The sequence below is a fragment of the Scophthalmus maximus genome, chromosome 7, assembly GCF_022379125.1.
Source record: "Scophthalmus maximus strain ysfricsl-2021 chromosome 7, ASM2237912v1, whole genome shotgun sequence".
Taxonomy (NCBI): domain Eukaryota; kingdom Metazoa; phylum Chordata; class Actinopteri; order Pleuronectiformes; family Scophthalmidae; genus Scophthalmus; species Scophthalmus maximus.
In genome coordinates this window covers 7,318,034-7,329,479 of record NC_061521.1, presented here as the reverse complement: position 1 = coordinate 7,329,479, position 11,446 = coordinate 7,318,034, and the positions used below count along the sequence as shown (strand labels likewise).

Genomic DNA, 11,446 nt, shown 5'->3' with positions numbered 1-11,446 from the left:
GGTTGCATAACCTCGCAGCTCTCAGGGATCCTGAAGTGAACCCTTTTTTGTTTTCGCTGTATTTTGCAAACAGCATGCTCCGATTTCAGCATGTTTTAATGACAAACTTCTAGTCACAATGTGGTATTTTATCTAAACTCGCCTTTCCCAAGTAATATTTTGGTGAAGTACAGTGTGGTTAATAATTTATATTTGAACGTTGTAAGCAGTTTGTGGAACACGGGACACAATATTTCAACAGAAAACCATTTTTTTATTTCAGAAGAACATCAATCAAGAACAAACTGCATCTTTTTATTGTTACATAATGAACAGAATATCGCATCATGTGGGTTGTTTAAGTTGTCTGCTTACCCCCCCCCTTTTTGAGTTTTGTGCTTCCCCCATTTCATGCTTTTTCAGATGTCAGTAATATAGCTTTGTGGGAGTGTTGTTGTGCTAACTGCTGCAGCAATGTCGTGATTTATTGTCTTATTTGTCTCAACAGGCCCAAGAGACCATTTAACTTGTTCCTTGTCTTTTTATAGCAACCAGGCGTTCTCCAAACAGCCCCCCGAGATAAACATGGCAAGAAATTGTTTACATTTCGCAGCATTACACCGACAATCACATCGACAGTGACGTGCTGTGCAGTGAGCACTCTGAACACATCATGTCTTTCAGCACGTGTACTGGTTAGTGATTATTATTATTACTTGACTGTTCAAACCTCAGCAAAACCTACATTTTCACAAAATGTATTGCCAAAATGAAACTTTGATGAAAGGAACCCTCAAACAAAACAAAAAAACATGGTATATATAAAGATATGGACATTGAATCTGTTTATACCATAATAGACGCTGCCACCTGGGAGCTTCCCAGTACAAACTAAACTTAACTGTTGGCAACAAAAGTTAGTGTGGCATTAGATACCATGCTCAGTGCTGGTTGCCGAGTTACAGGCCCCAACATACTCTCCAGAATTTCATCAAATTACTGTCTGAAATGAAACCACTGTCTGTGCTGAAAGAATAAATAAAGTCGAAGTAGTAAACAGGGCTGACATCTCACAAAGTCTCAAAGTCTTCATAATCTCGTGGACTGCTTCTCCGAAAAACACAGATATCTGATAATGACCACTGGTCACGACTGACGTATTATTATGGTTCACTTATGCAACCGTTGAATTCAGGCAGAGTAAATCTCCCCGTTGTTGTAGGAGGAAGCTGTTATTCACACTGTGGTCACTACCTCAGTGATTGTGTTTGCAAGACTTGGCTCAACAGCCAAAATCTGCACTTTCCTAAGCCTCAAGTACCTGACGCTGAGGGGAGTTTACTGTTGCTTGGCAGCGAAGCGAAGCTTGGTCCCCGGCCTGTGACCCTCCGGCTCTGGGTAGACAGTTCTGAAGGTCAAGTTGATGCGCGGGCCTCGGTCATGGTACTCTTTAGCCACTTGATGCTGGTGGAGACAGAAAAACAGATACAGTAAATGTTTTATTGATACAATGTTTTAAAGTTTTTTATGTAGTTAAGGGAGACATATTATCTTTTTTTTTCTGTTTTTCCCTTTCCTCTAGTGTGTTATAGGTACTTCTCGTCAGTCGTCCGGACGATACTTCCCTGACATGCTGCATAAAGCATGTCTTTAGGCGAGTCTGGCACACCCCCCAACAAAGCCAGGTACAGAGAGAGCGCTGAAAGCGGTTGACCACCTTTTCAAGTAATAAACCCAAATTAAAATCATGAACCTGAATATGAGCATTATACGACTCCTTTAATATTCAAATATTGACGTATTTTTCCCCCTTAAATGAGCAATGGCTCAGTGTCTTAATCTGTAACAATTCTGATGTAGCTGCAAGTGCAGGACACAGATGATGCTTTCTATTTTGGGTACTAGATGCTAAAATGAATAGTCAAATATTTGAATAAGCAACTCTCTCAGATCCTCTGATCAGCTCCTCTAGGTCGAATCTAGAGATTGTGCCTTTGTTGTACAGTATCTGCCCCAAAGCTTTGGAACATTTTATCATTCACAATCAAGTGTTCCCCTTCCATAGACATACGTCAGGTTAAACTAAAGACCTCTTGGCTCTTGAGTGTACTTATGTTGTTTTCTTAATCAATTTTAGCCTTTTATTCAATTTAATGAAATGAAATTTTATTCTTGTACAGCGTTTTGGTCACCTCAGGGTGTTTTAAATGTGCTTTACAAATAAACTTATATACTAATATATACACAGTACACACACACACACACACATATATAGAGAGAGAGATTTCTAACACGTATAGATACTTCTATATAATCTTTGTTGTTTTACTAAAAGAGGCATGCAATTTAGTTAAGACAACCAGAAATGTGACATCACCTTAAAAAAAAACTGTATTGTTATGCGTTTACAAAACACAGCTGTATTTATGCTTTGCAGCTGACCTCTCCACTCTATGAAAAGGTCAGTCACAAAAAGGGAGAACATACAACAAACACCATTTTCTTGCCATTTGACATACGGGGTAAAAGTCAAACATGTTCCTTCACCTTCATCTGCAAAGCTCAAAAGGAGGTGGACGGTTTGCTTATCCACAATGGTGTGAAAAGGAAGCGTCCGGAACAGGCAGAAATAACCCTGTGTCCTTTTTCAAACAAATTAAGTACTTTAGCGGGATTGACGGGTTTAGTTAAATATTTATCTCTCACTCCCAAACCTCTCTGCCGAGCCAGAGGATTTTGTTAGGCAGGCTTTGGCTGCAGTGACAGAGTTTGAATAAATGGTGTGTTCTTTTTTTTCTCTGGCAAGATCTTTAAAGGAGAGACGAAACCTTTGTTAAGATACTCAGGGAGGTGGCGCCATAAAACACCTGTAACCTTCTACTTTTTTTCTTAAACCTCTTTCAGTGTCTCCTCCCTCTCTTTATTCCCCCATCCCCTCTTGTTTTCAGTTTCCAACATCTTGTGGAATCCATGTCACATAGAATTGAGGCTTTGTTAAGAGCAAAGGGGTGCCCCGCTGCGTATTAGTAATGTGCTCAGTGAATGTATATGTAACTAAGTTAATATAGGTTTATGTTCATTGATTATGTTACAATTGAAATTGGAGTTCCACAAGGCTCCATTTGTGGTTCACTTTTAATTCATAAATTCGCAACACTGTTCACGCAAAACAGCCCAGAGTGCCTCTTTATCAGGTACACGTGAGGATCCAATTTGGATTAGAAATGCTGTACTTTTACTAAATGTCATAGTTAAAGAAATCAATGATCTGGACTACCGGTGAAGTGTCAGATACCTACTTTACAATATCAGGAGGATAGAATAAAGATATCCTAGATGAAGAAAAAAAGGATATAATACAAGTAAAACAAATCCACCACTTAGCAAGTAATTGGTGATTAGATTATTCCCCAGATTGAAGTCCCTTAAACTGTAATAAAACATCACAATCAATCTGTAACAAAGTAATGATCCTTTACCATCATCCATGGAATGTGTCTACTCAACAGTATTGTCTTTGAACATCATATTACTGTCTATTAATTAATACATGGTTCTGCATGGGCATCCAATGTACTACCTTCACAGATTTTTTTGTGGGACCAATTACTTTATTATTAGAAGTGAAATTTACGGTAAATTGCTAGAACATATCCCTGTAGTCAGCTTTTGGACTTATGTTTCAGAAAAAAATGTTATTAATGTAGAAAGCAATACTGCCACTTTTTCTTCAAGCTGCTTATATAAGACCTGTTTCTATCAGTGCTTATATTCATTAATTTGGCACTGGATATCCATCCATCCATCCATCCATCGTCTACCGCCTCAAAGTCTTCTCTAGTAAGTCTCCCAACATATAACAACATTTTTGCTCACAACTACTTTTATGCAGATTTCTGTAATTAAAAGAAAAAACAGGAAGGTATTTTTTGGTTTAATCATTCACTGGAGCGTATCCTTCATTTTAGCAATAACTATCTCCTAGTGTTGCATAAAACTACAGTTACAGTGCAGTGAAACTGGGTCGACAATAAGACACATGAACCTTTAATTTTTGCTGACATTAAACGGTTATCGCTGAAACACAGCAGTGACTCAGCCAATATCAATGTAGCTGACCAAAGCCTTTAAATTAGTTTCGAAGCATGTGGTGTGAGGAAGGTTTTTCTAAACATAACTCATGAGATGCACAGCTTGGTATGCAATTTTATATGTAAATTTCTTTAGTATAAACAGAAGTCCTATTGAGTCTGTGCAAGTTGTAATGGAAACATAAACCACAATAAACAAGGCATACAGTACAGTATTGCTCAATCTGTTTGTTTGACTCAAAGTGAACTCTGACAAATGCGGTGACCACAGCAACCAAAACATACAAACAAAGATTTGACAAAAAAAAACCTCAAACAAAATATCTTACAGCACTTCTAAAGCAGTCCTTAGTCTGTAAGTTTTCTGTCCCTGTGTCCAGTGTTTTTAATTTTTTTTTATGAATAGCCATTTTGCCTGTGTAGACCATTGCATGTTGATTGGTGGAGCCTACCTGCCAATCGTCCTGTGTGGCTCCCTCCATCAGTAGAAGTGTCCCATGACTCAGGGGAACCCGAATCTGCTCCACATAAGTGTAGTCACCATTCTCCTCCTAACACAAAAAAACAAACACTGTATGAATCATCTAATACCACACAAGACACACCAACACTAGGGCACAATGTAGTGTCACACGACATGATGGTGACGACCCATTCTGTTACCTGCAAACTGTCAATATCATGACTAATGCAGCCTCCCTCCCTCCTGGGAAGTGTATAACTTTAACACATGAAACAACAGACAACTATCAAATATAGGCCTCTTGATTGTGAGAAACATGCTATGACCAAACCAACTCAAGAGAAACAGAAAAAGGTCAAATACAATTTTATTTTTTTAATGGCCACATCAAATACTCTATTAGTGTGTACTTTAATAAACACTGGGAGCTGCATTTAGGGTCAAAACTAAGAAAGGACATAAATAAAAATAAAAAATCAATCAAAAAGCAAAAGGAAGACAAGATGTTCAGTGTTCAGAGACATAATATACTTAATAAGTAATTTAACAACACATTTGTAAAAATGAACAGCGGGGAAAACCAATTTCACCGGTGGAGGCTGCTTGCGAAGATTGAACACTCTGGTGTCCCCCAGACTGAGGGAAGCGATTGTAGGTTTGGCACCCAAGGATGCCTCATCGTCACTGTGCCAGCCAATGCTGTCATGGCCGTCCCGATACATGTTACAAAGCAGGGAGTTGAATCTGCAACTGCTCGCCTGCTCCACCGCCTCACGGAGGGGTAACAGCAATGGGTGCCACTGCATCAAGAAAAGCAAGAGTTCAGTGGAAAAGCTAAAGCGAAAAAAACTAATTCAAGTTAAAAAGGAAAATAGAAAGACAATCTTAAAAAAGATGAGACATAAAAAAGCAAATATGTCGCCTGGTCTGGATTCTCCTTTGACTAATCAATCATGGAAGAAAGTAAACAAAATAAAATTTAAAAGAAGTATAGAAAGCGTAAAACTAAAAATATTTAAATATAAAAAAAGACAGTGAATCACGTGGAGGATGTTGTGCTTTTTTGAGTGTTGTTGTAGTTATGATGAGTTTATCTAACCTGTGTGTTGGCAGCCATGGTGGAGCGAGCGTATGTATAGGCCAGCTCTCCATACCAGCAGGTCAGCCTGGGCTCATCGTATGCCTCACCTGGCCCAAAACATAACACACACACACACAAGTTGACTATGTTTTCTGATTTTTGATCAGAAAATATCTGAGGTGAACCAAACTAATCATGCCTCCATCAACAACTTACAATACTACACCTACAACCAATTGTGAGTATCAAATGTATCATCCCCAACGGTTGTCGAATGCACTGGTAATTTTTTCCTTTTACAGAGAAAAGCTGCAGTGGATAGTTTTCATGAGAGAATAAAAGCACACAGATCCATCTCTAACCTGCGTTGCAGTAGTAACTGGGTAGAGGCAAAAGAGAGTGGATTGAGTCAATTTTCATAGCTACCTCTTTTCTGCTGAATGACAGCAGAAGGTAAGGACAACACCTAAATCGGAATTTCTCTCGGTCTGTCTTCCTCTCCTGGACTTGGTGTTTCTCACTTTCTCTGGGAACAACCAGATCTTTCCAAGAACCAATTATCTGCCATTATTATAATTTGGCCAGCCCTCTGGTAAGAGAACATGGCAAAACCAAAACAAACTGTTCAAGCAGCCATCACTTTTTAAGACAAAAACATGATATCACAGCGATCATAATTTTTAAAACAAGGCAGGCGATTAAAACAGAAAACATCAGAGGAGTAACTTGTGAGATCTTGACATCTGTTTTTTCCACTACTTCCCCTTCAACCCAAATATCACACGGAATTTGTTGACAATTAGAGGATAATAAAACTTGTCTCTGGGGTGAGGATGTTTAGAACTCATCTTGTCTTTAACACGCTGTTCGTGTGCTACGGAGTTATCACAGAATAATACACAACACGGACAAGGGATGGATGAGAGCCAGCTGAGAGAAAGGTTGATGTATCAGTGAGGCCGCAGCTCAAAAGTCTCAGTGCATGTAGTCTGTCTAGGTAAAATAGGTGAGCACCTATTGGCCAATTGTTCTGCAAAAATAAGCATTTGCACAACTTCACCATGTGCATGGAGACGATGCTTGGCACCAAACAATTACCAAAGTGCATTATTTCATACCCCAAGACCCTCAGGGGATATGCAGTAAAGCTAATTGAATGGCTTTTTAATATTTTCATGCAAAAATTCACATTGACAATTTCTGCACCATAAAAATTACTCAAACTTGAGGAAAAGAAAAACACTTGCACTACAATGAAAACCTGGAAGGGAGAAGAAACCCAGCAGAAAACAGCTGCAGTGGGGAAGTCCTTTTCACATGTTTACATTTCACCCCTGCCATTCTGGTTATTCTTAAGCCTTGGGTACGAACCCTGTCTGTAGTTAGTCTTCTGGGACCAGGGAAGCTCTGCTAACAGCTTACTGAACATCCAGTCAGCCTCCTCTGTGGAAAGAAAACCAGGCAGAAGCCGCAGCCTGGACAGATGGAAGATACACGGACACAGGATGAGTACCCATAAAAGTTACATGGACATATACAATGTAATCTCCCTACTTAAGACAAACTTTTATCAGAAAACCTTTCATCTTTCCTTTTTAGGGTATTTTTTATTCTTGTATTGTCCTACAATATCCTTTTTTATCTTTGTATATTTTATCACTGAATTGGTTTTATGAGCCAAACTGTTATTAACTTCTTTCATTTTTTTTTTTTTTTTTTTTTAAATCTGATAATACTGTGACTTTGTCTCCATTGTGAAGCACCCTTGGATTTGGAAAAATTCTCTATAAATAAACATAATTATGAAATAAGTATAGCTTATATATTTAGTGTTTAGTTGGGACAGTCCAAATGGGGGCACCCTGGTGGCCCAAGGGTACATGGCGCCAATCAAAAAAATCAATGGTTCAAGTCTGGACATGGTCCCGTTCCTGTCATCAATACTGTCAACTCTCTAATAAAAGCACAAAATCCCCCCCGAAAAATAAAAAGGATACCTCAAGAAAATGCAACTAAGAAACTAACATTTTATGTCATCTGCCAAATTACCAGTCTATACTGGATTCCAAATCTGGTGTTGGTGTTCCTTTGTGCATACATGTTGAACATGTACTGAGGCTGGTAGTTTTGCAAAAAGGAGTAATAAAGTAGTAGAGGAATACAGAAAGTTAACTATTAGAAGACTAGCAAAAGAACGATGCCCCTTTCCCAAGAAATGAGGATTTTGTCACTTGTTTGAGAGCACTTTGGCAGAGAAGGTGGCATCCACAGATGGAACTGAAATATATTTTTCAGTTCGTTTTTTCCCCGTTATTTCACTTTGTCCCATTGCACTTCTCTCATACATGATAAATCCAGGATCAAAGAGCGTCACAGAATCACACACGTTCCGTTGATCATTATTGACATTAAGATTTCCCCAGATCGATACATGTATTCTAGTCTAGTTTTTAAAAAAAATCTTTTAAAATGCCTAAAAGTTATCTGAATTTCTGGTCGTTGTGCACAGTAAGAGACCTATATGCAGTATTGTTTGTGGAATTACTGCCATCTAGTGGATTTAAAACTATAACAGATTAGTCAGCTAGAAATGCACTTGTTTCATACTTTCTCAAAAATGGTTATTTCTCCTCTTTTGTCAATTCTTCTCACTGGGAGAGATTCCCTCTACTGTACTCACCTGGACACTCCTGACGGTCCATGGCTGATCTCATAATCACCTGCCTGTCTGTACAGAGGACATTGATTTGTTAGGCGCCCTTGCACAGATACACCCAAGTGACAGGCCAATATCAGACCATTAACAACATAAATTAACTTGAAAACTACGTTACATCAAACAAAACCCAAGTCATGTCTATCCCGCAAAGACAGAAATTTGCAACTTACTCTATCACCTTCTCTGGTGGAACATCTCTAATTGGCTGCAGTGAAGAAAAGGAAGGGGGGAATAAGGGATGAGCACTGCATTTTGAGTTCATGTTTGTGAAATAGCATTTCCCCCAAATTCAGTGATAACTTTTTTTTTGTTTTGGCCTGTCAACGATTTACCTTAGTGGGCTGATGAAACTCAAATGTCTCAGATGTGTTCTGTGGCCCAAATCCCCAAGAGCTGGGGGCCGGGTTGGCATTTTGAGGTTGATGTTGATGTTGATGGTTGTTTGAAACAGTCCCTGTGGCGAATAGAATTAATAAGAAGCTGCTTGTCCATATCAGACAAATGAATGGACTTTTTAATTAATGGGAAATTTTAAGTATGTATTTTAGCTAGACACTAACAAAATGTTTTGGCAGAGTCAGGGCTGTGAATACTGTAAGCAAACGTGTAGTCATTATTAAATAATGATCAATTTTAATGAGTAGTCACATGCTACCATTTGCTGACCCTTGAATTACCTGCTGGTCTTGTGTGTTTTGGGAGTTGTTTGGCCCAGGAGCCCTGGACTCTGGCACGCTGACGCTTGTCCGACATCACATCACATCTGCTGGGTGAGAGGCACAAAGCAGCGTTTCATCAACGTGCAAACAAAATCTGCGAGCGCCAACAGATAAACAGACATCTGCTCACCTGTGCTGGGTTTCCCCTCAGAAAACCCGGAAACACGCAAACATTTACAAAAGCAAGGTTTTCCAGAGGGAATGTGGGAATGTCTGTCTGTTTTTCCGCCACAGCAGGTGAGGATTAACCACAGATTTTAATCTGCCCTCTATTTTTTTACTCTTGGTTGTTGTTCTGAAGGACAAAATCATGGCATGTGTGGAAGCAACACATACAGTACCTGTCTTCCCTTCCCGGGGCCATCAGTAAAATCAGAAGTGTCAATGACTGTAGTTCTGAGGAGATTAACATCCCAAACTCGTAGAATCCCACAAATGATTGTCCCTTCTCTTGCTCGGTTTGTTTCTAAATGCGTCAGTCTGTGTGTCTGCTAAGACCAAGAGCCAGACCGATACATTGGTTGACTGATAATAATCGTCCGATGTGAGCCTTTTAACAGACATGTCGGCATTAGCGCTTTCGTTAACGGATATGAAATCTTTTATTGTGCGGATTGAATAACATTTTACGTAAAATAAATTCAAGCTCTATATATTTGGTCGTATTTGGGTTTTCTTTTCTATTTATAGTTATTTACGATAACGTTTATGGTTGAAATTAGATATTTATTATATTAGACGACAACATCTAAGGAGTCACTGACGGATTCTTTAAAAAAAAAAAGGCCAATGTATCGGCATCGGAAATCTTCTACTCCCTAATATCGATATCGGATATGGCAATATTCCATATCGGTCGGGCTCTACTGCACTAAGAGCCTTTGGTATATCCTGGTGTATTCTTTAGTGTGCGCCATGCCTTTAGTATCTTTACTGAAGTCCTCTGTGATGTGTTGAGGCTTTGTGGTATCCGGCACTGTACAGTTATAATATTCTCATTTGTGCTGAGGTGTAGTTTGTCTGCTCTTTTCTTGTTTGTTTCCTCGTAATTCCTGGTGAATTCTGACTGAAGAGACCTCGGTTGGGACGCCACCTCGTCCCTGTGCTCCTGTAGCTCGGCTGCTGGACCTGCTCAAAGCTACTTTAACAAACACGTTGTAAACGTCGGTATCATACAACAAATACGCGGTTGATTAATGTTGAGACAAGTCTTTGGATCACTTACCTAGTTGGCTGCTAAAACACAACAACACAGCCCTCAGAAGAGACAACTCCACGACGGCAGCTGCGTGACCGCCATGACAGGTGTCTCACCAAAACAAATCCTACCCGGAACTAGAGATCTGACACAGACGTTCCGAACAAATCATTTGTCCGAATCTCCACTTCCCGTGGAGCAATTGACAAAATACATTCAGACATTTGTCCGAATCTCCACTTCCCGTGGAGCAATTGACAAAACACATTCAGACATTTAACATTTATGATTCAAGTTCAACTCTGAGATACGTGAGTATTTTCATTTTGAGATGCTTTTCTGTTTTACAGCACTACCTTTTCACGGTGAAATATCGGGCAGGATATTTTGAGAGCTGTAGCCTATAGTTACTGGTGAATTTACAATATAAGATTCAAAAACATATGTTTTAAAAATATAAGGTTACAAAATGTAATGGATGAAACCATCATATATTGTGTAGTTAGAGCATACAGGTTCAATTAGCTGCTTAAATCCCCCTTGAATTTGAATTTCCCCTAAGGGGATCAATAAAGGAACATTCTTTCCCATCTTATCTTATCTCAAATGCTACTTTCATGTTAATGCATCTATAAAGCCAATCCAGTAATGCTTTATATAGAGTATACAACAACAGTTACCTGATTTACAGAGGCCATTGTGCATAGTGAGTACTTTGAATTTTAATAACAATAATAATAGTTTAACTGATCGTTTAACTATTATTATTGACAGTAACTTATTTATATCGTATCGTATACTTTTAATTAAGGTTTAAATGCTGGACTAACAAAGTAAAACTACTTTTACCAAAGTAAAGTATACGATTATTTCTTCCTTTACTGTTTAGAAAAAAATACAACCTCCCACCCATGGGACACATGGGCTGTGGTAGCTCTACTTTAAGCGTTTCTTTTGGTCAGTTCCAAACTGAATCTTCACAAAACAAATTATAAATTATTTGAAAGCACCAAGTCTCCTGATTCTATCTGTGCAAAGTGTTTTAACACGCCCATCACTGTACCGGCTGTTGCCAAAAAATTGGTTCTCACTCATATGGTTTTACCGTTTTTTCCAATGCAAGATCGGTACTACAGTGGGTCACATTGTTTTTACACAAAACCCTGAATAACATTTTTTTTAAATAGGTATGACAA

General features: G+C 38.8%; 1 protein-coding gene across 6 annotated transcripts; it reads right to left on the bottom strand.

The window, feature by feature from the left end:
• Window positions 1-232: 232 nt before the first annotated feature.
• Window positions 233-10,387, bottom strand: alkbh3 (alkB homolog 3, alpha-ketoglutarate dependent dioxygenase). Of its 6 annotated transcripts, none has more exons than XM_035643166.2 (11): window positions 10,278-10,381; window positions 9,972-10,190; window positions 9,011-9,096; window positions 8,666-8,787; window positions 8,504-8,538; window positions 8,295-8,342; window positions 6,986-7,089; window positions 5,633-5,721; window positions 5,124-5,333; window positions 4,523-4,621; window positions 233-1,443 (listed from the first exon to the last, which is right to left on the bottom strand). In XM_035643166.2, the coding sequence occupies exons 3-11, from the start codon at window positions 9,084-9,086 to the stop codon at window positions 1,318-1,320; spliced, it is 909 nt and encodes a 302-aa protein (XP_035499059.1). In that variant the 5' UTR covers window positions 9,087-9,096; window positions 9,972-10,190; window positions 10,278-10,381; the 3' UTR covers window positions 233-1,317. The 6 variants fall into 6 exon arrangements, with proteins under 6 accessions (XP_035499059.1, XP_035499061.1, XP_035499062.1 ...); XM_035643168.2 differs by having other exon boundaries at window positions 9,011-9,099; window positions 10,129-10,190; window positions 10,278-10,377; XM_035643169.2 differs by having other exon boundaries at window positions 10,129-10,190; window positions 10,278-10,377.
• Window positions 10,388-11,446: the final 1,059 nt, after the last annotated feature.